Source organism: Lolium rigidum, chromosome 3 (genome assembly GCF_022539505.1).
Source record: "Lolium rigidum isolate FL_2022 chromosome 3, APGP_CSIRO_Lrig_0.1, whole genome shotgun sequence".
Classification (NCBI taxonomy): Eukaryota; Viridiplantae; Streptophyta; class Magnoliopsida; order Poales; family Poaceae; genus Lolium; species Lolium rigidum.
Window position 1 is genome coordinate 277,808,105 of NC_061510.1, and position 26,408 is coordinate 277,834,512.

Here is a 26,408-nt window from a genome sequence, read left to right on the forward strand (position 1 = left end):
ACTGAGCGATAAAAGAACTTTCACGAACACATTTGCTCATATGATGTATATATTCTCATGATATGGCTAATACTTGAGCGAGTTCATAATAAGGTACATGCAAATAAGATCATCTAACGAGCTATGTCAATCATGAAGAGGTACCAACAATTAATAATAAGCATCATGAATCATGTATATAAGCGAGGATTGCAATGTTCATAAGAGAGTATGATAAAGTGGTATCTCGCTTGCCTGTATTTGATCGGCAAAACATAAATGCCCGGGCACCTTCGAAGTTCATAGAAAGACTAGAAGTAGTGATTGTCAAAGATAAAAGCATCAAAGTTATACCACAATCAATCATATTTCGAGACAAGCATATTATACTAAGAATGACAGTTGTGCTCTCAAGAAAGTGCTCAAAGAAAGGATGGAGACACAACATAAAAGTAAAAGATTGACCCTTCGCGAGAGGGAAGCAGGGATTAACATGCGCTAGAGCTTTTCATTTGTAAAGTAGGAGTAAAATTATTTTGAGAGGTGTTTGTTGTTGTCAACGAATGGTAATGGGTACACCAACTACCTCGCCAACCGGACTTTCAAGAGCGGCTCCCATGAATTATTGCATATTTATGTGGCACTCCTTCCAACCTTTCTTACACAAACCATGGCTAACCGAATCCTCGGGTGCACTGCCAACAATCTCATACCATGAAGGAGTGCCTTTTTATTTTAGTTTTATTATGATGATGACACTCCCCCAACCTTTGCTTACACAAGCCATGGCTAACCGAATCCTTCGGGTGCCGTCCAACAATCACAAACCATGGAGGAGTGTCTATTTAAGTTAATTAATTCGGGACTGGGAATCCCATTGCCGGCTCTTTTTGCAAAATTATTGGATAAGCGGATGTGCCACTATTCCATATGAGAGTCCGTCAAAAGTAAATGACAAGGTTGAAAGCTAAACACCACATACTTCCTCATGAGCTATGAAACATTAACACAAATTAAGAAGCATTTTGAAGATTTTAAAGGTAGCGCATGAGAATTTACTTGGAATGGTTTGAAATGCCATGCATAGGTATTTATGGTGGACACTCCGGAATGACTTGGTTTTCATGTGTTTGGAGGCACGAGCAGCGTTCCCGCTCGGTACAAGTGAAGGCTAGCAAAAAGACTAGGGAGCGACAAATCAAGAGAGCGATGACTTGTCATAATCATGCTTGCGGCAAAATAAATTAACTGGGGCATAAAAGTGATACAGGAACTCTGAAGCAATGTAAATCATTGAGACTTAATTGACTTTTGTTCAGTCATATGCATGCGTGAGCGTGTGCCAAGTCGATATAAATGAATTATTCAGAGGAGGATACCACAATGCCATACTTACTTATGAATAAAACAATGCAAGCAAACATCCATGACATGCTACTCATATTAATAAATTGGAGCTAATCATGAGAGATCATGAACTACTAAACTTTCTCAAATAACATATACCTCACATGAACCAACTAAGCATGCTCACATGGATGAGTATATGTACAAAAATGAAAACAAATAGAGTTCATACCAGCCTCTCACCACAATCAGATTGTCGTAGATCGTCATTATTGCCTTTTCACTTGTGTAGCTTGGATAATATGAAATGAAAACCACGCTCCAGCCACCGAAGACCATTGAACTCATAAAGAACTTTACAAACCAAAGAAGAACAGCAAATATTTTTGGTGTTTTCAAATTGCAAATAAGAACAAGAGAAAACAAGCAAACAAAGCAAAATCTTTTGGGGTTTTCTTATAGCAAACTAGCAATAGCAAATAAAGCGAAACAAATGCAAGAAACCAAAGCAAACAAATGGTGAAGAGAAACAACAGAAATATTTTTGGTCTTTTTGTGTTTTGGGAAAGAAACGAAGCGAAAGCAAGAAATAGCAAACTAAAAGAAACACAGAAAAGCAAGATGGCAGAAATCTGCCAAAACTTGACAGCAGTACAGAAATCGATTTTTACAAAAATCTTACGTTGCTCAGTTCAAAAAGTGTTCAACTAATGAAAGTTAGATAACAACCTGGGGAACATGCACAAAAATTTACAACTCAAAATAACGTTCTGGCTGGGCACACGAATTTTTACGGTAACAGCCCAGAATCTGTTTTCAGGCAGCACTTCTAAAAAATATCATCTTCCTCTCATTAGAAAACCACTCAAACAAACTAAACAAGTATATACAGGTATCCAGCAATCATAATATGCAAAGAATGAGTGATGCCGGTATACCTCCCCCCAAGCTTAGGATTTTGGCCTAAGTGGAGTTCAATCCCATCGATCCCATGAAGTAGTATCTCCGTAATATGAAGATGGGTCGTATTCCGGGTATGTGCTAGAAGAAGCACCCGGATATGTGACGGTGTGGTCGTAGGAGGTCCCGACGTCCTCGGAGTCATGTTGCTGGTGGAACTCTTGTATCTTCATATGTTCATCCACCTCCTCCTTAGTGCACGACCATGATTGCCTGTCAATACTGAGCAAACCTGGTTGGGGAAGAGGGATTTCCTTCTCCTCCCCGTCGAGAAAACAACATTCTATATACCATATTATCTAAAGTAGAGTCAGTTGTAACAAAATGATGACTCTTCATAGCAGCAATATCAAGTCTCCTAGGGGCCAATGGCACATCATTAGGATCAATAGGAAGATTAAGAAATGTTAGAACACGCAGTGCAATGGTTCCTCCAAAAATAGGCCCCCTGGTAGACAGGCAGCGAGCAATAAGAGCACCAAGGTGATAGGATGTTTGACCAGTAAGTGCAATGTTCAGGAAAGGAAGATGGTAGCTAGAGATATTACTAGTGTTCTCCCTACCAAGAATGCTAGTAGCAATGTAGTATGCAAAATATTTAATGGCGGGGAGTTGAATGCTCCTTATCTTGCCCCGCTGAATGGTGCGACAATCATCATCGGTAATCCCTCGGTAGAGCTCCAGCAAGTCCCGGGGGTTGTCATCGATCCTACTTGCTGTACCTACAGGGGCAATATCCAAGGCACAACAAAAATCCTTCAACGGCATAGTCACAGTATTACCATAGATCCTAAATGCAACCGTTGGCTCATAATGTTTGTTGTTGAACTGGAAACTCTCGACGAAGGTCTTGGTGAGCAAGTAGTATTGCTCCCTTTCATCGCCCATATAGGTGGTTAACCCTGCCCTGTTGACAAGGGTTAAGAAGTCCTCCAATATTCCTGCATTCCTTAGAAAATCATAGCATGGAAAAGTAGAAGCATTAGGAGGCCCGTTGTCCTCTTCGGGCGCGAAGCTAGGCGCGAGGATGTCCTCGTTGTACGACCGCCTAATTTGGGTGGAGGACCTAGAAGGCCTCCCGGTGCTGGTTGTTCCCTTCTTGAACAATTCTCCAAATTTGAACTTCTTCATTTTCTGAAATTTTCAACAAACAATATAAAACTTGATTTGGTGACATATAATTGAGGGAAACTACCATAGGAACTTGCTAGAGTACTAATCATGCATCAAAACTAATTTCTACCAATTAGAACAAGCATGCAAGCTCACCAAACATGTTACCTACAGCAGCAAAATATTCAAGATATACTCAACCAAACAAAATTCTACTTGGATGGGTGGAGGAGTTACATACCAAGGAGCAAATGTGCCAAATTTCAGCAGGAAATCTGAGCTGAGCAAAGAGATCGAGAAATGCGGAGTTCTTGAGCAGAAACGCGAGTGAGAGGAAATGTGTTCGAGTTTTTTCGGGAGAGAGAAGGTGCTTGGGAGGAAGAGATGGCAAAGTGGGGCAAGGAGGGGCCCACACCACATGGTGGCGCGGCCACCTTGCTGGCCGCGCCGGCTCTGTGGTTTGGCGCCCTACGGTGCCCCACAGGTCATCCCCTGGTGCTCCCGAGTGCCTCGTCGAAAAATAGGACCAACGGTATAATTTTCGCGAATTTTTGAAAACTTTGAAAAATGCACATTTTCTGGGTATTAAGTTTATTATTACTGGCCAGGAAAATTTTTGAAATCTCAAATCAACTAAGAAACTTTGCAAATTAAAAGTGCTACAGCAACTAAAGCAAGTGGAGAAAGAAAGAGATGTTGTTTACCTCCTCTATGCATATAAAAGGTATTTGTTAACAAGGTTGATCAAGTCTTGCCACCAAATAAATTTTATATAGCATATGAAGAAATAAACCTCAAATCAATCATGTTACCTTGAATTGTATTGATATGGATCCAATCACAAGAGTTTGATATTCTTCTTTAGGCTCATATATGGGACAATCAATAGTTCCCACTTTGATAGTTCTCACATGAGAGATAGTATTAACTCCGCACGCTTTTTCAATCCTCTTGGGGAAATAGACAGTGTGTTCCTTGTCATCAACATTGAAAGTAACCTTTCCTTTGTTGCAATCAATAACAGCCCATGCGGTGTTAAGAAAAGGTCTCCCAAGAATAATAGACATATTATCATCTTCAGGCATTTCCAACACAACAAAATCGGTTAATATCAAGCAATTATTAGTAACTTGAACAGGAACATCCTCACATATACCAACAGGAATAGCAGTAGATTTATCAGCCATTTGCAAAGATATATCAGTAGGTATCAACTTATCTAAGTAAAGTCTCTTATAAAGAGAAAAAGGCATAACACTAACACCGGCTCCCAAGTCACATAGAGCAGTTTTAACATAATTATTCTTAATAGAACAAGGAATAGTAGGTATACCCGGGTCGCCCAATTTCTTTGGAACTTTGCCATTGAAAGAGTAATTAGCAAGCATAGTGGAAATTTCCTCATTGGGGATTTTCCTTTTGTTAGTAACAATATCTTTCATATACTTTGAATAAGGAGGCAATTTAATAGCATCGATTAAAGGAATTTGCAAGAATAAAGGTTTCATCCAATCACGGAATTTATTATAGTGTTCCTCTTCCTTTGATTTTAGTTTCTTAGCAGGAAAAGGCATTGGCTTTTGCACCCAAGGTTCTCTTTCATTACCATGTTTCTCAGTAATAAAATCTTCTTTAGTATACTTTTTATTTTTAGCATGCTTTTTAGGTTCTTTTTCAACCTCTTCTTTATCAGGAGTATCATTCTTATCATTATCTTCACTATTATCATGTTCATTACCACTTTCAGTTTCAGCATCGAAATAGAAATACTATTAGGATCATTAACGGGTTCGAGAGGATTCTACAACATTTTTATGTTTCTTTTTCTTTTTCTTAGAATGAGCTCTAGGTTCGAATGCGTTGAGAATCTTGTTCAATTCTTTTGGGATGCCCTTCAGGATATAGAGGATCCTGGGTAGAGACACCACCTCTGGTTGTTACTTCATAAGCATGTTTTTCTTTAGCATTATTTCCTAACAAGTCATTTTGCACTTTAGTGAGTTGATCAATTTGAGTTTGAATCATATGAAAATGTTTAACAAGCATCTTAACATCATTGGAGGTTCTCTCCACAATATCATGCAATTGACTAATAGCTTGAGAATTTTCCATTAGATGATTCTCTACTCTCATATTAAAATTTTCTTGCTTAACAATATAATTATCAAACTCATCTAAGCATTGCGCAGGAGGTTTTGAATACGGAATATCTTCCCTAGTAAAGCGTTGAAGCGAGTTTACCTCAATCATGGATGAAGGGGGAATTATCTCACATATATCTTCTATTGGAGGTAGATTCTTCACATCTTCGGATTTAATACCTTTCTCCTTGAGAGACTTCTTGGCTTCCCTCATATCTTCATCATTCAATTTAATTAAACCCCTCTTCTTCACTATTGGCGTTGGAGTTGGTTCAGGCGTATTCCAATCATCATAATTCCGGCTTATTTTAGCCAATAATTCTTCGACGTCGTACGGAGTTCTTTTCCTGAAAACACAACCAGCACAACTATCCAGGTATGCCCTAGACTCAATGGTTAGTCCACTATAAAATATATCAAGTAAATCATGCTTTTCCGGATCATGGTCGGGCAAAGCTCTAATAAGAGAGCAAAATCTCGCCCAAGCCTCGAGCAATTTCTCTTCATCTTCTCGATCAAAATTATAAACTCTCTGCAAAGCAGCATGTTGAGCACTAGCGGGAAAGTATTTCCGGAAGAAAACGACAAGTAATTCTTTTGGACTTTTAATAGAACCAGGTGGCAAACTATTATACCAAGTTTTAGCGTCATCCTTTAATGAGAATGGAAAGATTTTAGCAACAAAGTAAGTACGCTACTTAACATCATCGAGAAAACAAGCTACTCAAAGTAGATAACTCGGTCATGTGTTCAACAGCACTTTCTTTTTCGGTACCACAAAAAGGTGTTTTCTCAACAATAGCTATATGAGATAGATCAAGAGAAAAATCATAATCTTTATCCCTAATGTTTATAGGAGATGTGGCAAATTTAGGATCAGGAGACAGTTTATATCTAACAGTATGTTCCGCAAGCAACTTTTTAATTTTTCTTGCATCGGTAGTAGCATGGCATTTTTCAATAAAATCATCATCAAGTTCCACATAATCTTCATCAAGATCATCACTAGAGTATTCAAGTTCGGGTGAATTAACGAGTGTAGTAGCATCGGGAGTTTCAGCATTTTCAATTTGTCTAGACCTAGCAATGGAAGCATCTAGAAAAGTTCCCAATGAACCACTATCATCAAGCACAGCAGAAATATTATCGGTATTATGAGAGTTTTCAGATTCGAGCGAGATGTACCCGCATGCGAAGCATGTGGCGGTGAAACAAGTTTATCAATCACGGATGGTGAATCAAGTGTAGCGGAGGTACTCGGAATTGTACCTTTTCTTGTAGTGGATGGTAATATGGCGATCTTAGTATCGCGAGGTTTACCCATGATGGAGAATTTGCAGCGAACAATATTAATCCAAGTGAACTTCCAAATAAAGCTATGCTCCCCGGCAACGGCGCCGGAAAATAGTCTTGATGACCCACAAGTATAGGGGATCGCAACGGTCTTCGAGGGAAGTATTACCCAATTTATTGATTCGACACAAGGGGAGACAAAGAATACTTGAAAGCCTTAACGAGCGGAGTTGTCAATTCAGCTGCACCTGGAAACAGACTTGCTCTCAAGAGTTTATCGGTAGTAACAGTTTTATAGCGATAGCGATAGTGAAATAACGAGCGGCGAGTAACAAAGACAGCGAGTAGTGATTATAGTAAACAGCGAGGATTAAAATACGTAGGCACGGGGACGGATGACGGGCGTTGCATGGATGAGAGAAACTCATGTAACAATCATAGCAGGGCATTTGGAGATAATAATAAAACGGTATCCAAGTACTAATCAATCAATAGGCATGTGTTCCAATTATAGTCGTGCGTGCTCGCAATGAGAAACTTGCACAACATCTTTTGTCCTACCAGCCGGTGGCAGCCGGGCCTCAAGGGAAACTACTGGATATTAAGGTACTCCTTTTAATAGAGTACCGGAGCAAAGCATTAACACTCCGTGAACACATGTGATCCTCACATCACTACCATCCCCTCCGGTTGTCCCAATTTCTGTCACTTCGGGGCCATTGGTTCCGGACAGCGACATGTGTATACAACTTGTAGGTAAGATCATAAACAACGAATATCTTCATGAATCAATAACATGTTCAGATCTGAGATCATGGCACTCGGGCCCTAGTGACAAGCATTAAGCATAACAAGTTGCAACAATATCATAAAAGTACCATCTACGGACACTAGGCACTATGCCCTAACAATCTTATGCTATTACATGACCAATCTCATCCAATCCCTACCATCCCCTTCGGCCTACAGCGGGGGAATTACTCACACATGGATGGGGGAAACATTGCTGGTTGATGGAGAGGCGTTGGCGGTGATGGCGGTGATGATCTCCTCCAATTCCCCGTCCCGGCGGAGTGCCGAACGGAGACTTCGGCTCCCGCGACGGAGTTTCGCGATGTGGCGGCGTTCGGAGGGTTTACGGCGACTTCGACTTCTCTCCGTGCGTTTTTAGGTCGAGGCGAATAAGTAGTCCGAAGGGGGCGTCGGAGGCCGACCGAGGGGGCCACACTACATGGCCGCGCGGGCCCCCTAGGCCGCGCCGCCATGTAGTGTGGGGCCCTCGGGCCTCCACTTCAATTGCCCTTCCGGCTCCGTCATTATTCGGGAAAATAGGCCCTTTCGTCAAAATCCCGAGGTTTTTCCCGAAAGTTGGATTTCGCACAAAAACGAGACACCAGAACAGTTCTGCTGAAAACAGCGTTAGTCCGTGTTAGTTGCATCCAAAATACACAAATTAGAGGCAAAACAATAGCAAAAGTGTTCGGGAAAGTAGATACGTTTTGGACGTATCAATATGTAGGTCCCACACCCATGTGTTTCATACATTCTAGTATCGTCTATAAACTTGATCTTTCTTCGGGGTTGACGCTCTTCGCAGACGGGTCAACCGGAGCCAATAGGCACAACATCTGCTATCCATGTACATATGTCCCAAAATAAAGCAAAACAAAGGAAAAGTCCATTGGTAACCCTAACCGTAACCCGGATTCTAACCCTAACCTAACCCTAACCCTAGGGGTAGATCTGCGGGGTCCCCACCCTAGGGTTTCCCAAGATACAAATCATCGGAGCGTCAGAATTGTTGGAAAACTTGCATCTGCCCCTAACATATATGTACAAGTGTGATGTAAGGTTTGGCTAACCTTGCATGTACCCGGCGTTGACGATTTCCGCATACATGGGCTAGCACTTGGTAAAATCCAGGATCTGTATGTGGAAACTCCCGCCACGGCTCAAACGGAGCCTATTTTATGGTAAAGTATGTCCAACCTATGGTTTCCATGTACATATGTCCTAAACAAACCAAAGCAAGTAAAAAAGTTCATTGGTAAACCCTCGCATAGAGAAAGCTATAGGGGTAGATCTGTGGGGTCCCCGCCCTAGGGTTTTCCAAGATACAGACCATCGGAGCGTCGGAATCGCTGGAAAACTTGCATATGCCCCTAACATATGTGTACAAGTGTGATGTAAGGTTTGGCTAACCTTGCATGTACCCGACGTTGACGATTTCCGCATACATGGGTTAGCACTTGGTAAAATCCAGGATCTGTATGTGGAAACTCCCGCCACGGCTCAAACGGAGCCTATTTTATGGTAAAGTATGTCCAACCTATGGTTTCCATGTACATATGTCCTAAACAAACCAAAACAAGTAAAAAAGTCCATTGGTAAACCCTCGCTAGTAACCTCGTCTCGGTCTAATGCTTATTTTCTCCTTTCAGCTCGGAATTAATAAAAACTTTGTGTCATGGTTCATGGAAAAAATAATTTCTAACCTGTCCTCTTACCTTGCAACATGTGACTTGTCCCTCTTATTACACGTAACTAATGCACACAACAAATTTGAAATGTTCTTGTAGGACCGTGAGAGAAACGTTGATATGATAGATGAGTTGAAATGTGTTTCCCAAAGTTGTAGCCGTGAGGTGACCAAGTATGAGAAGTATGATGTGAATGGGTTTCGCTTCCATACAGAGACGCACCAGAAGGGCCGGGCGAATCTCAAAACGATAAATACTGGGGTCTACACCAAAGGAGCCAATAACTTTGATTACTACAGAAGGTTACAGAGTGTATACGAGTTGATATTCAATCGTACGAACGTGCAACTCAATATCGTCGTGTTCAAGTGTCATTGGTTCGACCCAATAGGTGGACAGAGAAGTGATAAGTCCATTGGGTTAGTTGAAGTTAAGCCTTCAACCACCTATAGCGGAGTTGATGTCTTTGTTGTGGCTCACCAAGCCAAGCAAGTTTATTATTTGCCCTACCCATGCCAGAAAGCGGAACTCAAGGGTTGGGAAGTCGTCTTCCAGGTATCGCCACATGGTAACCTACCGATTCCCTCTGAGGATGATTACAACAGCATTGACCCCGTGACATACGAGGGGATTTTCTATCAAGACGAACAGGACTTCGGGGAATATATTTTAGAACCGTTTGTTGAAGAGGAACTCGGGAACGATGCAGAAACTCGTGGTGAGTCAGTGGTGGATCTAAAGGACATATCTATGCTCGAGAAGTTACTTGAGGCGAATGACAGTTATGATGAGCCTCCACCCATTGACCCTTCAACTTTGTACTCAAAAGATAGTGATAGTGATAGTGAGAAAGAGAAATAGAAAGAGAAAGAGACGGAGTATGAGAGTGAGAGTGAGAGTGATGATGGCTGGTGAGGGTCTTTTATTCTTAGTATTTATTTGTCAACATGCTTCTTAATTGCATTGTGCCTTTTATTCTTAGTATCTTCATTTTATTATGTCAACATGCTTCTTAATTGCATTGTGCCTTTTATTCTTACTATCTTCATTTTATTATGTCAACATGCTTCTTAATTGCATTGTGCCTTTTATTTTTAGTATCTTCATTTTATTATGTCTTTGTGCTTAACTGTTTTATTTTTCTCAATGCAGGTGACTGAACAATATGAGCAGCGGCAAGGAAGACTCGGCGAGCTTGCTTAGGACGATGGCGCAGGTGAAGAGGAATATTCCTAGACCCACTAGACGGAGTGATCGAGCCATGGTGCCCAATCCGCGTTACGCCGATGGTACCGATGGACGAGGACGAGGAGGACGAGGTGGAGGACAAGGACGAGGAGGACGAGGTGGAGGACGACGTGACGGCGGGGTACACATGGACTTTGACGAGCCACCCTCCGCTTCTGGCGACGTGGCTCCTGAGTTGTTCCTAGAGGGTCCGTCTAGTGGGGAGGTGGAGATGGAGATGGAGTCTACACACGAGTCGGACTCTAGGGCTGAGTTGGAGGTGATGGAGGGTGGGGGTGCGCCGAAGCCCTTGAAGATTCGTGGAGAAGCTAGAGTCCCCGAGGCGAGGAAGGAGCCTAAGACCCATGATGAGAAGGCCCTTATCATTCCTTCGAGCGATGAGTAAGTGTACTACTTTAGAAATTTCGAACATGTATTTTCATCTTGGTCATAATAAACAATTTGGCAGGTGTACTAATGTATGATTTATTTGCAGCAACTGGACATGGGAGGTCAAGCCCCCCCCCCCCCCCGCCAGCCTAACAACTTGCTTGGGGCTCTGATTAAGAAGTTCTGGCCGGGCAGATACACTCCCCTTAGCATGGTCCCCGGTGGCGAGACGAAGCTAGCCACTACTTGGGCGGACTATGAGGATGCCCCTGCCGTAGGCTTCGCGACAACTGCTGAGGCTGTGACCAGCAAGTTTTGGGTAAGAGATATATTTCTCGAGCACCGTTCATAGTTGATGACCCTAATGTGCTAACTCATGACTTTCACAACTAATTTATGCATGATTGAAGTGCTTCTATCGTGTGGACCCGGAGCTTCATAGGCAGGCGCTTCTCACTTTGTGTGGCGCTTGTGAGAGGTTGACACCGCAGCAGTGGTACAACCAAAAGGTCACCTGCGCTAGTGCCTTCTGGGCTAACAAGGGTAAGAGGGTCAAGAAGGAGTACTTTGTCGGTAACGAGCCTACGGAGGAATGGGCAATGACCATTGATGAGTAGATGTCGGTGAGTAAGATTCTACATTGCTTCTAAGTTTTCATTGGATTATCTTGAGTCGAGTATTGCGTTTTCAGGTCTGTCCCGAGTGGGCCGAGCAGCATAAGGAGGCATGGGATGAGCTGATTAGGGCGAGGTGGCTCAGGGAGGACGAGGAGTTTGCAGCCGTGTCGAGGCGTAACATGGAGAACCGAGGCACCGGTGGCACATACTGCGCGGAAAACCGCGACTACACCCGCTACAAGGGGAAGATGGTATGCATATACATGGAACGACCTTCTTTCATTTCCCGTCATGTTACATTTGTGATACGCATAACCTTTCTTTTCGCGATGCAGTTGGCCGAGGCACCAGGGGTGGTGCTTCATGATCCCCAGATATATGACATGATGCGGACGAAGCAGAAGCCCAATCCCGCATTGCCTCAGCCCCAGTACTACGGCAATGCCAAGGCCGCCAATGATGACTACTGCGACATGGTGTTGTCTCGTCACCCAGAGGTGGATGACCCCTTGCGCATCCCAACCGACGAGGAGTCGTTGGTCCTGTCGGGGCGCGAGCGTAGGCATGGCCGTTACCCCTTTCTGAATAAGGCTGTCAAGCCTACCCCAGCCACGAGCTACACGCTTCTCAAGCATACCCTCAACGCCGATAGCCCCAGCCTCGTCCCCGGCCTGCTCGTCCACCCGCCTACGATGTAAGTTTTCCTCATTTTCATCCTCTTTCCGGTTTTCCTTCCTACATGGCTAAGTGTTGATGAGATTCATTGTTTCTGAAATTGTAGCCTGAGTTCGAGGCGGCCCTCGAAGCCTGTAATGAAGCGTATCAGCAGGCCGCTGTGCAGTGGAATAAGCAAAATACGGCCTACATGGCATATATAGGAGTAAGTTTGAATCTTTTTTTCTCGCAAGTAGATGACAAGTCTCAGTTTAAGCCTGACTTGTAACCTATCTTGCAGGCACTGATGATTTCTTTGTCTAGTGGTACAATGCCACCGGCTCAAGTTCCCATGGCGGGGGAATTGCCTATCATGCCATCGAGGGCAACTTTCGCTACGACTTAGTACAGATCCACACCGGTAAGTTCTTTGCCAAACCGGTAGTTACCACTTTCCTTTGCCTCGCAAGTTGCTAACATGTAGGGAACATGTAGGGAACGGGATGCTCCGGGAACCAGGCATCGCAGGGTGGGCGCGAGGTCACACCGGTTCATGGAGGTGTCTCTCCGTCTCCTGGGCGTACTCCCGGTGCCTCTCCGTCGACTTCTCCTGGGCGTACTCCCGGTGCCTCTCCGTCGACTTCTCCTAGGCGTACTCCCGGTGCCTCTCCAGCTGGTTCTTCTGCAGCTTCTACTGGAGCGCAACCTCGGCCCCGGGCTTCTCGTTTCGCAACGATGAGGACGGATGCACCCCACCCGGGTCCTTCATGCGCTAGTCGGCTCACACTATGTATGCCCTTGCTTGCTACTAGTATTCCTATCATGCGCTACATACTACTATGTATTTGGATGACATGGCACTCTCCTCTTATATGCTACTATGTGGATTTTATGCTATTTTGGTGAATTATGGCGAATTTTGATGAATTTGGATGTATGAAGTACTGTGATAAGTGAACTGCTAAACTATGAAAAGTGAACTGCTGGGGAAAAAAATTGACCAAGCCTACGCCGAGGGCAAAGCCGTCGGCATTGAGGCCTGCTGCGACCATATGGTCAGGTCTATGCCAAGGTACCACTGCACTTGTTCCATGTTGCAACAATTTTGAATCGGTCTCAGGTCATCCTTATTTCGACTCTATACCAATTTTCCCACGCTTCGCCTTGTATCTCATGTGTTTTATGCTAACCAGCTTCTAGCCAGACTCAGATGCGCAGTGGTACCGCCGGCGCCGCTTCTAGCCAGATGGTGGCATGCGCTGTAGCTAGGGTAGGTCCATAAGTTTTACGAAGCAAAATAAAATATTATCTGACATTATAGTATGGGCTGTTTATTCACCCATCTACTTAGACAACAAATAGCCCATACACTGAGTGAGTGAACCCTAAAATATTTTTCATGCATTCCTTCATGTAAATATAATTTGATTCATTTGTCGTGGAGCATTTTCTTTCTTTATGGAATCACGACTTGAGCAATCTCCTCACATTTAACCTGTAAAGAGGAAAGAAAGACATCAATGGTGACACTTCATAGTAATTAGTAGCATCTGGTGCATCTCCACAACTATGTGCCTTAAGATCGTCAAGGAGAAGGAGCAGTTGATGCCCCTTAGATAAGCCAGAATGGAATTCTGACAGCCGTAACCCCAAATGAAAATTGCACCGGATACAAACAACAATAAGCAACGCAGGTGATCTGGGCGACCCTCTACTCCGCCTCTCAATGTGAATATTTCTGCTATCATATTTGTCAATGCTATTGATCTGCAAATCTTTCAGCTCACAACGGGTCTGTAAATTCATCTAATAAAAACTCTCTGTAAATTAAACATGACTTGCCTGCAATGTCTGCATTGCGTCCTACTCAGTCACCACCCCTATATTATACAAAAAAAAAGTGGGATCACGGCGGATAAAACAAAATCATGTGCTCGTCCTCACAAGCCGTGTCGGTGACATGGCTACCTCATGCCCTTTGGGATCCTCGACCCGCTTCATCAACGGTGACATCTGCGCCTGGCCGCTTCGACGCGTGCAAGCAATCAGGCGCGTATGGTTCGCTGATTTCGGTCTTCATCAGGTGGCCTCGCAGTGGTTTGACGATTTCGATCGTGATCGTGATCTGATCGTGCTCGTGAGATATTGTTTGGCAAGGCTAAGAGAGACGAAGGAGGAGCTTTTATGAAGAAACAAGCGTACAAACCAGACTACATATAGACTGGAAAATCGTATCGCGGGAATTTTTTCAAGACCCATGTTGGAAAGACGAAGAGAACGGCGTATGAAGGACAAACACTCGGGACGGATGAAACTATACGGATGAAATGGACCAAACCATGAAAACGCTTCGTATGCCTCGGGGCTGGCGTGTGGTGTCGTGTTGTACGGTTTTTCGGCCAGTTTTCCCATAAACGGGCCAACTCTTTTCTCCTATATCAATGAAAGGCAAAGCTTTTGCCTCGTTTCAAAAAAAAGAAAACGCTTCATACTTTATTATTAGGTATAGATACAGGTTACTCCGACTATAGTATTGTTTTAGACTAGCTAGAACTCACATCCTTCTTAGTTTTTTTTTTCAAAGGCACATAGTTTCAGAGGACAAGTGCGCTTCTCTCGCTCGAAACCACGATCAAGGGCTCCTTTGTTTTAAAGAAATTTCTTTGGGCCTTTTTAGACCAGGATCCTCCATTACTTTTACTGAGTAAATCATTTGATTTACATGTTTAGGATCTTAGCAAATTTTCGAGAAATCAGTTTCCTTTGCACAGTATTTTGCAGAAAAAATATAAATATCTCGTTATGATTGTTTCGTTTTCCTTAGTTTCCAACACCCTTTGATGCAACTTCTAGGTTTGAAGAGGGCATGATACTATAGTCTTGCGTTTATTATTTTCTTGTGTTCTGAAAAACCATAATCAAAAGACTGTAAAGAAAAGGGGAGTCACATGCATTCCGGCCCGATCAGATTTTTCCACACAAAACTCAAAAGACATTGGGTAGTCCTCTGGAAAGAAAAACGAGAAAAATGGGTAGTCGTTTTACATTACACATGAAGTTTGCATGTCTAGTCTCGTAGCATATACTCTAAATAAATCTAGGTCATCAGATCGCCCGAAGCAGCTTCCGATGGATATTTCGTATCTTGTGTGTCCACAACCCTTTGGTTATTCCTGTAGACATACCTCCTTGCGAAGAACATGTAGATGAAGAGCGAGACGAGCTCAATAACAGCAAGCAGCCAGTAGAACCTGTCAAGCTTGCCCATGTTCAGGTTGGTCCCATCCAGCCACCCTCCAGTGCCGTCTGCACGCCTGGTGACCCGGTTCGCCACCTGGATGAGCAGGCTCCCAAGCCAAGCCGATACCCCGAGGATGCAGTAGAAGATGGAGCTCCCAACAGACTTCATCCCGTTGGACGCCTCGCTGTAGAAGAACTCGAGGAGTCCCACGAAGGAGGTGACGTCCACCACCCCGAGGAGGAAGAACTGCACCGTTAGCCAGAAGACGGATATCGGAATCCCGGTGGTCGCGTCCATGAGACCATTGTCTTCAGCCACCTTCTTCCTCTTCATCTCCACTATGGCGGCGACGCCAGTGGCCAGGGTGGCGGAGAGGAACCCGATCCCGATGCGCTGGAGGTGCGTGACGCCGCCGACGTACCCCGTGATCCTGCGCAGGGCGGGGACGATGAAGCGATCGTAGAGGACCAGGATGACCATCTGGAAGACGGTGGGGATGACGAAGAGCGTCGCTGGGGAGATGTGGACGCTGCCGAGCTTGGTGTCCATGGTGTTCCCCTGCTGCACCGTGAAGTTGAGGATCAGCGGCACCGGGATGTACCCGAGGATGGAGCTGAGGAAGATGGGCACCATCCGGAGGACGATCTTGGTCTCCTCCACCTGGGTTACGGTGCAGAGCGACCACGGCCCTGTCTCTCCGGTGTCCACAGTAGATTTCTCGAGGCACCTGAAGAAATGTCAGAAAAGGTTTTTAGGTGTACTGGAATTTCAAAGAACTGCAGAATGTTCCGATTTATACTTACCGAAAGCCCTCCGTCCTTTGCAACTCTTCAGGGACACCGTGATCATGTTGGCTCATTTGTTTCATCTCGGTGGTGTTGTCTGGTAACTGAACTTTTCTTTTCTTGAATGACACCACAAGAACCTGATGCCAGGAATCCAGTTCAAATTATCATCCCTGCCGTTTCGCAAACTTGTACTAGTTGGGACTAACATATATATACCTGCAGGATCCTCGTAATGGCGCTTCCACCGGGCATCTGATTCCTGTAGAACGGGAACCCAGCGATCCATATCAGCATGCCCAGCAGCACGCACAGAGCGCACACGGTGAAGCCGATATCCCATCCTCTTCTGTTCTCCACCCACACGATGAGCACCAGCCCGACGAAACCTCCCGAGGAAACGGCGAAGGTGTACCAGTTGAAGAAGCTCGCCTCCTGCCGCTTCTCGACGGGGTTGGCGGTGTCGAACTGATCGCCTCCCAGCGCCGGCAGGCATGCGCGCGCCGCGCCGTCGCCGATGGGGATCAGGTAGAGGCCCAGGAGGAGCAGGCTCAGGTTTGAGCCACGGACCGGCTCGCACGTCTGCTGGCCTGTTGGGCTGCACGGCGGCGGATGCAGGGATGGGACGTGCGCTTGGACTGCTAGTAGGATGTAGCCCTGCAAATGCAATCCATGAAATGGATCAGAACTGTAGGATGTAGCACTGGAATTGCAATGGCATGTAATGGACCCATAAGTTCTGAATGTGAGAGGGACTTGATCAACGATTTGTTATTGCACCGATTGCTACTTTGTTAGTTGTGAAACAAAAAATGCAATGATCTGGTGGCAAGTTTGTGGGTGGCATGTTCAGAAACCAGAGGAACAAAGAGTTAAATTTGAAGATTTATTTGTGTGCCAAGATCATAACATCCCATCACAGTAATTACTGTTCAGTGAAATTCACTAGTTTCATTCATCTTTCAATGTGCCGATGTTGTCATCCATCATCTACCGAAACTGGTGTCTACTCAATTGAACCATCCACTATCGGGCAACTCTGCAATCAACTAGGAAATCAACATTAGATTACCGTTATTGATATGGAAGTGGGCTTCGAAGCAAATGCTCGACGCGGATTACAAATTAAAAAAATGGTTGAACATCTCCAATGAAGAGAGCGGGTTCCGTATGAGACCGAGTGCCCACTCTTCCTTCTCATACTAATTGTTGAACATCTTCTTGCTGCTTCGCCGCCTCGCCGGTTAGTATCAACCATATCTTGTGGCGCCGGGGAGGAATGGGCAGGCGTGGCACAGGCGGGAGATGAGAAGGATTCATCATCGGCGACAGTTGGGTGGAGAGGCAGAGGGAAAGGACGATGATGAGGCCAACTCAGGCGCAGATAGATCCTTTGTCCCGTCGAGCAAGTGGTGCGTCCATCTTGATTAAGCACACATTTTTCCTATTTTTCTTTCAAGTTTTTCATGTTCTTTATCACTTTCCTTTTATCTCTTTTTATTTATTTCTTTTATGATATTTATTTTTGTTTCATTTTATTTTTATTTTCTTAAGTTTAAGAGGAAGGGTCATTTTTTACATATACATGATGAATAATCTACACCATTTTAGTGCGAAATAGATGCAACAATCCATCATGCTACATTTGAGAGATATGCTTGAACAACTTTGAGTTAGTTGAACATGTTAACAGTAAAATATAGACTTCAGTAGTGGAAAAAATTCATTTTGTTTTGTTTATATATGAGAAATTTTGTTATGATATACTCACACCGTATCTATTTACATGGTTGTCATTTATTCCAAGGCTAGACACTTTGACCATAAGTTCATAACAGGCCAACAAAATTTTCCAATGAATTCATATTTAATACAATTTGAGATATCCATTATATCATAGAATTAATATTCAGTAATTTTTTCAATGATATGATTCTTATGACCCCTAACTCATATATTATCTGTTAAACCGATGGTCAAAGTTTAATGCTGAAATACAAGGACCTGATACAAATAGGGATATGGAGAGTAATATAAGAATCACGAGTTGCATGCATAATATACTCAATATTCACTAATATTTCCATGGATTGTGCAACATATTTAAAAACAAAATCATATAAAGAATTTTCCTGATATACCCAAACAAGTCACAAAGGCATATGAGCATTTCTATTGTGTAAGAAGTTTCTCATAGTATTTATTGGAACTTCTCCAGCATTCCAAAATAAACTAACAAAATAACTGAATTTTTCAGGGAGCACGGGAATTTTTCTTATGCTGTGTTTGAATGCATAGAAACTGGGCATGGAATTGGAATTTGGCCCAATTCCGCAAATTATGCCGTTTGGACTGCGCTATGAATTGATACGTGGAAAGATAGCTCAATTCCGAGCACCCCCACCTCGCGTGCAAACCGAGCGCACAACTTTCCGAGGTCTCAGCCTCGGAAAGGCTCGGAAAGTGCGTGGCTGCCTCCCTCCCGTCTCCCTCCCCGCGTTCCCCACTTCCCTGTCCCACCTCCCTGCCGCCGCGTTCCCCAGCCACCGCCGCCGCGTTCCCTCGCCCCCGCCGCCGCGTTCCCCCCGCCCCCGCCGCCGCGTTCCCTCGCCCCCGCCGCCGCTTCCCCGCCCCCGCCGCCAGGTGCCCCCGCCGTCGCGTTCCCCGCCCCCGCCGCCACGTTCCACCCCCCGCCTCCAGGTGCCACCGCCGCTGCGTTCCCCTGCCCCGCCTCCCTTTCATCTCCCTCCTCGCGCCCGTCGTCGACTCGCCATTTGCCCCTGCTCCGGCCGCCACATGCCCCTGCGCCCGTCGCTGCAAGCTCCCCTACGCCCGCCGCTTTCCCCCACCGCGTTCGCCTCCCACTCGTCGCTCCGGTGCTGCTCCGGCCTCTCCCGTCTCCGGCGCTGCTCCGGCCTCAAGATCTGTTATGCTGTGTTTAGATTGAACAAGAAATACATGATTTATTTTTATGTATAAAATTGTCCAAATTCAACAAAATATAACATTCCATACTTTGTACATCCAAATAGGATTTGGAATTGGTCACACCATTTGATTCCAACACCAAATTCTAAACACATCCAAACAATAGAACTGAATTAGAAGCCAATTCATTTCCTTCTCTGATTTGGAATCTTAGTCCAATTCAATTCCATGCCAACTTTCTATACATCCAAACACAGCATTAGACCATTTGGACACAATACATGGTTTCAATATCTATTGCAAACAAGGAAAGGAGAGATGATTTAGCGGGCTGACTGGCATCTCACACAGAGAGGCCCAAATTGGTTAGACCATTTGTCGGGCTGTCTTTTTCACGCCTCCTGTTCCCCCATCTATTGTTGTTGTTTCTAAAAAAATATTGTTGTTTCTTTTGATACTATTCATTCATGATAAATACATGCATAATTCTGTAATATATATGACAAAAAATGGAATTCATGAACATTTGTTTTTAGATACAAGAACAGTTTGTTCTGAAGTACATAAACATGTCTTTTGAAATGCAGAGACATTTTTTAAAGTGGAATCTTCAATAGCAACGACATCAAATTGATATAGAAGATCCCAAAAAAAATTGCAAGCTTGTGGTCATTATAAACGTTAGCCTAATCAAAAAGTGTGAGAGATCATACATACACCAACAATAGCCTAATAAAAAGATGTTTGATAAAAAAAAAAATTGAAACTAGGCAAAAGCTTTGCCTTTTATATTGATATAGAAGGAGCAAATACAGAGGCCTAGGCCAACCGAAAAGGGAGAAACACGGGATGCATGTGGCCAACTATTTATAGAATACTTATAAAAGAGAAATAGGACATACGATAAATCTCACAATAAGAAGAAGTCATACGCCGCACACTATCCAAACTGGGACAAAAACTCTCTGATAAGGCATTACAGCATGTTGGCGCCAATTCCGTCATCTCCTCATGTTGCGAGATTAATTTTTTTTGTCCTTTAAATATCCTATTACCTCTCTTCTTCATCTTTTGGGAATATTCAAATCACTCGATTATGATTTACCTTCATGTTTTATGCAGAATCTGGCATGGTATGTGCTAGTCTATTTTTCAAAGTGTTTGGTTACCATCAAATCGAAAAATGCGTGCAGTCGAAATTAAAGCATGTAAATAGCACCAAGGCTTCTAGAAAACTTTTTGGTGTTTTGTTTCATATGAGAAAGTGGCCATCCATTTCCCAGAGTCCCACCCACTCCCAATCCCATTCTGTCAACCCAACCTATGTGACTTTTCATGGTCGCTCCTGCTGACCTGTTGTGATAGCACCTATGTCACCTTTGGCATTATTGCCAGAAGAGACTAGTTTTTTTCGTACCACAAGTAGTGCTTGAGAAATAACTCCAATACCTTCCTAGCCGTACGTAGCATTAAAATCAAGGTGTAATCTTAGGTTTTGTTGCTGGGCGATATCAACCAGCTGATATATGTTGCTGTGGGAAGCCAATTAGTCAAGTGCAAAAGATAAGCCAGCTGGAATATTCTATATATTATTGTGAAGAAAAAAACGCTCATTGGATAGATAACTAAAAACAAAATCATCTCCTAAGAACATGGAGTTGGAGTACGTGTGTACCAGAATCTCAATGGGGCCGAAGATGAGGACGGTGTAGAAGCGCTTGATGTAGGAGTCGGCGAGGAACGCTGCTGGGATGGAGAACATCTGGAGCGAGGCGAAGAAGTTGCTGGCCGTCGTGGAGGCCTCCGCTACCCCCATGTGCATCGTGCCGCGGAGGTAGCTCACCAGGTTCATGATGCTGGCTATGTTGGCAGCATTGCTGAGCAGCACCAGAGCTGCAGTATAGATCGTCGAACAAACAATTAGATCCAAGGGGAAGCATGAATTAAGATTCTTGGTGAGTTTAATTAATGTAAACGCAGCTATCAAACCCGGAGTGAGGTGCTGCTGACTAGCTAGCTACTTAGCTAGTTAGCAGGAGAAAAGGGTGCAAGAAAATCCAAATCGATTGTTTTCATATGGGTGACTGAAGTATGCGTTTAGTTAGCAAAAACCTCACGAAAAAATATCTTCCATAACCACTTGACGCAGCAAGTCAAGACTAGAATTATAAAGAATGTTATAAGTGTTGACTAATCAGTTGGGCAAAGGCCATAGGAGTGAGCAAATTAAGCATGCGAGGAACCGAGAAGAAGGCACCGATCATTCAGTATGCTTGTGATCCTTACCGTGAATGAAGATTGAAGCTCTTACTCCGCCATGCCTTTTGGTGTTAACCGGCCTCCCCCTCCAGTCGACGAGCCCTGATGAGCTGCCCATGCTCTCTGTGCTCTCCTCCCTGCTCCCTCTCTCTCTGTCTCTCTCTCCTTTGTAGTTGGCTGCCGATGCAATGGCTCCGTCTGTCAAGCTGTGTGTCAGGCAATTTTTCTTAATAAAGTCAGTGGTGGCGTATGTGGAAGGCAGACGAAAAAGAAGACACTGTCCAATTGAGCAGAAACGGAGCAATAGCCACCGTTTCCGGCCATGGAAAGTCCAGGAAGTCAGTGAAACGGCACCAACTAGTATGAGAACAGAGCGATCGGCTATAGTTACTCATTTCTAATTACAGGTAGGAGTACAATGTAGTGGACGAGCTCAAAAGGAGCTTTTCATTAAAGAAATGGAAATCAGATTTCAATGTTTCAGAAAATTCAGAAAAAATCCTTTGTAGACAATGACGTACACATAAAGCGTGCAAAATCTTAATGTGAAATAATTCATATTTTAGGCTAAACAAAAATAATAAAAGTGTGGTTCTAACTATGGTGAATAGTGCATATTTCAAAACTATAAAAAAGTTCAGATTATGCCATGTTTATGTAGCCTAGAATATAAAGAATTCCAAATTGAGATTTTCCGCATTTTGATAGTACATTATTGACTACATCTAAAAAATAGGGATTTTTAAAAACTGTAAATATGATTTTTGAATGTTTGAACACAAAGGGCTCCTTGGAGATCGTCTCCATTTGTCTCCTCTAGGTGTGTATATTTGCCATGTAGCTATTATTTTTTCAATCGAAATCACATTTAAAGTTTTGAGTTCTTTTACGGTGATTGGCATGGAACCTGATTTCGTGTGGTCCCTTTCAGTTAACATTTTCGTGACCGTTGATTAAAATATTAATCAATTTGATTTAATTTATTTAGAAAGGGTCAGATGACGTTAGCCGTTTCGGGGACATCGCAAATCTCCTGTGCTAGGGTCCGCCACTGACGGCTCGCCCATCCACCGCGCCGCCACTCGCCTCCACCCGACCGACCGCTTGCCATTTTGCCCCACCGTCGGCTCATCGCTCAACCCCACCGCCAACTCGCCTCTCCACCCCGTCGTAGAGGATATGTGTTGCATTTCATATATCTTCGCGAAATTCATACACAGGTAGAACGCTTATGTCCTATGTCCAGTTCAGTCGGCTTGGCACTGGGAAGACGCAGCAGTAGATGAGCCTGAGAAGAGCGCAGAATAAATCCGTGAGGTGAACGACATCACGGGTGATAGAAAGCGGAGGTGGAGCGATCGATCTAGGTTTAGAGCGCCAACGGGTCTGATACCATGAAAATGTGGAAGGGTAGTAGGGTATCGCACACCTCCTCAATGGAGTTGCACTTGTATTTATTAGGTAGATTTATATTACATCAGGAGTACAGAGGGGTACAGGGTACAAGTACAGGTCGTAAATATGATTTCAGAAATGAGCCAGACCTATTAGTTTTTACCAAGTTGAGTGTATCTATTTGTTACATGCTATGCATACGAGAAATTAATAGTTTCAGTGTTGGCACAGCAGCACAAACATTCTTGCAGGTCTAGCTTTTCTAATTGGCAGCAGATTCCCATAATTGAATCTAAGAACAAGTACTATGGTAATGTAGATTTTTATTTCTTAACAAATGAGCTATATCTAAGTACCGGTACCATCAGGTGTTGAGAATTGAATCCAAGCATACCGTGTGGTATTTGGTAACCATTTTAAGGGAATGCTTTACACATTGCACTCATATCCATCTGAATTAAACCACAATCCTTAATGGACAGTTATTTATTCTTCATTTGTTTGCTTGCCTATGATCTATTTCGATAGTTGTTTAATGTAGCCTTTTAAAAGGTGTTTATCATTTTGGAATGTGCTGAAGGGATGTATAAATTGTTGCCTGATCCTGTACTAATCATAGTGCTTTATATCGATTGTTTCCTCATTACATCATCTTATTACGTGTGGGATCTAATCATCATATTATTACGCCCGGAATCTAATCAGTTCGACTTGTTCAGAATTTCAATACGAAAAACGGGGGCTTAAAACCTAAGAAATGAATTATCATATTGGCAAATATTTTTATCACCGGTATGTGAAATAAACATTGGCATGAGCTCCACACTATCATACGTCAAGGTGCACATAACAATAGAGGGATATAGATTTCAGCAAAAAAAAAATTCTATCCATGAAATCTTCAATCTCCTATCCCTAAAACTGAATTTTGGGAAGCAGATTAGGGAAGTTGCTGGAGATGTTCTAAACAAGAATTCCGCTCATGCTGAGAAAATGTAGCGTGCGTCTTCAGCTATCCAAAGAACATTTCGCCAACAGGTCAACACCGGTCCATGCTACACAAGGATCAAATTGTTTTTTGCAACATACTCGTATCGCACTAGTCATACTTACAAGTTACACCAGACGCAAGAAGTAGCAGGGGATATACTATGCACCTACTGCAGGAAGCATGTCATTGCTGTTCTACCTGAGGATCATGAATCGGCAGGTCTTTTATCATCAGAACACGCCTCCTCCTCCCCACCCAGGTGACCCACCCAGGATCCCTTGCCACCACCCTGTACCCTGCCTTGGAGTAGAGTCCCCGAGCACTGCTGTCGTCCTCGTATGCCCTCAGAGCCATGAAGCTCTGCCTCCACTCTAGCGCCAGCACCTCGCACGCTTTGAGCAGCGCCGTGCCTACCTTCCTCCTCCTGGACGTGTAAGAACCGAACCCAGCAGCAATTTTAGACCGTTCATGCGTTGCATCGAGATCTTAAGCATACTTGCTATACTGAATACCTGAATGATGGCAGCACTGCTATTCCTGATACGTAGAAGTACTCCTGGACGCCTTGGAGGTTACTCAGGATGTCGCCTTCATCCTGCACCGTGCAGTCCACAACCCCGATGATGTTCTCAAATGGTGCCTGGAGCAGCTGCGTGGACGCATCAGCTTCTTCTGCCACCAAACAGGCATACCTAAAATAGGGCATGGTTCAGCGAAAATGTTGCAGGTAAAATGAGCGTCCAGGATCGATCGTCTTCACTAGTCCTAAGACATGGGTTTCCATGTCATCAGTAGGATACTGGGATACCTCAAATTAACATACTTCGGTGCTCTAGCTAACAGGTCACAATGTCTGTGTTTTGGGTGATATACTACTTTGAGAATGTCTCCGTCCCTTGTACGAAATGACGAATACTGAATTGTACAGCTTCGTAGCAAATAATACAGTCTACTTTACAGTTTCTGTAAATTTACTTCCTCAAACACATTTGGGCAATGTACTAATCATCCTCTGAATTCTGCCTAGAGACTTAGGTTCATGATTTAGGATCCAAAAATGAACATACAAGAAAATGCAGAAACATGAACTCTATTCAAGCATAGGATACATTATACTATAAGATAAACATGTGAAGACTGAAGAGCACCTGAACAAGTGTTGAGATCCGCAGCAGGAAAAAACAAGAAACTGAACAGCGGTCTGCTGCATAATTAAAACAGTAACCACCTTGTTCAAGATTTAGTGCGGTTAATTGTACGTGAAACTCTGTAATATTTACTAAATTAACCTTTACAACCATAGCCTTACCACAAAATATTCGTATTTAAAGAATTTTACCATCAATTTGGAATCAGGGATATCAAGAACATCACCTGTCAGGAGGCGAATTCCTCAGTTTGTAGATAAGCGCTGCCAACACCTCTGCCTAATCTTGACCAATTCAAGCAACAATCTTTATCAAAATGCGCGAACATGTATGATGCCTAGTGAAGATGAAATCGTTTGATGTGATGCATACTTTGAAGAAATCGAAGAAGAAGTCGTTGAAGAGCGCGACGGGGACATGGAAGGCCTCCGCCTGCACGAGCGCCACCCGCCGCATCTCTTCGCCGACCCGCCCCATCCGCCGCACTCCCCAACCAGCCGTCCTCGTCAGGTAAAGCTCCTCCTTGTCCTCCGTACCGCCTACAGCGCCCACCTCCTCCTTTGTGGGCATACAAGGGAGTCGCCCTCTTCTGGCAAGGAGGGTCTTCTTGGTGCCGCCATGGCAGCCGGTCTTGAGAGAAAGAGGATTGCGGGCTGTTCTTGATAGGGCTGTGGCGGTGATTCTAGACTGGGAGGTGGAGGAGGAGGAGGAGGAGGGAAGGGATTGGGGTAGAAGCGGGGATGGTCGGAGCGCGGCCATGGTTGCTGCTGCTGGTGGCCGCAAAACTCGTGATGGCAGTGATGGGATTTTAGGCCGGTGTGGCGTGTGTCGGTGTGTACCGTCCAGTCCACTAATAAAAATAAAAATCAGTTTTAAGACAATGCCAAACTAACGAAAAACTGTTTAGAAAATTGTTGGCAACTAAAGGATGCACGTCATTTAGCATCAAAAGGTGATGATTTGAAAGTTTGTCATGGTTTTTGTAGTAACCTTATATGGTAGAAAGTCAAGTAAATTTTAACATATTACCAAATTCTTATGAATGATTCTTCTCAAAATCATTAGGACGCATGTTCGGTATTTTTCATAGATAGTACAATACAAATGATGACTCCATGATGATCCCTACCCATACCCTTGCGACCCCGTGCAGCGATGGCGTTGCGTCGCCCTGGGGATCCGGCCGTTGGGCGCTCCAGCCTCCCTCCCCATTGTCCTCTCCTCCCTCCTCCGTCGTCGAAGGCGTCACCGACCAAAGGTTACGTCGTGTGGCGGGGCGTCTGCTGGGAGCGGCAAGGGGTGCGAGGTGCCGCCTCCTCACCCATGCATCCGGTATGATGCGCGGTGACGGCGGCTGGAGGCAACGACATCCAGCGGAGTTGCCGCATCATCTGGCAGGGCTCCGAGGTGGTGGCACTGGACATGGTTACGGCAAATTACTCCTCCAGAGGTAGGCGGCC

At 44.1% G+C, this 26,408-nt stretch overlaps 2 protein-coding genes across 2 annotated transcripts; both read right to left on the reverse strand.

Annotated features, from left to right (window-relative positions):
- Nucleotides 1–15,183: 15,183 nt before the first annotated feature.
- Nucleotides 15,184–21,546, reverse strand: LOC124699557 (protein NRT1/ PTR FAMILY 4.5-like). The gene is made up of 5 exons (XM_047231842.1): nucleotides 21,442–21,546; nucleotides 20,831–21,048; nucleotides 16,447–16,884; nucleotides 16,246–16,367; nucleotides 15,184–16,169 (listed from the first exon to the last, which is right to left on the reverse strand). The coding sequence occupies exons 1-5, from the start codon at nucleotides 21,530–21,532 to the stop codon at nucleotides 15,299–15,301; spliced, it is 1,740 nt and encodes a 579-aa protein (XP_047087798.1). The 5' UTR covers nucleotides 21,533–21,546; the 3' UTR covers nucleotides 15,184–15,298.
- Nucleotides 21,547–23,749: 2,203 nt separating this feature from the next.
- On the reverse strand, nucleotides 23,750–25,776 carry LOC124699559. Its single transcript, XM_047231843.1, has 4 exons — nucleotides 25,321–25,776; nucleotides 25,175–25,227; nucleotides 24,313–24,492; nucleotides 23,750–24,224 (listed from the first exon to the last, which is right to left on the reverse strand). Exons 1-4 carry the CDS (start codon nucleotides 25,705–25,707, stop codon nucleotides 23,984–23,986), a joined length of 861 nt encoding a protein of 286 aa, XP_047087799.1. The 5' UTR covers nucleotides 25,708–25,776; the 3' UTR covers nucleotides 23,750–23,983.
- Nucleotides 25,777–26,408: the final 632 nt, after the last annotated feature.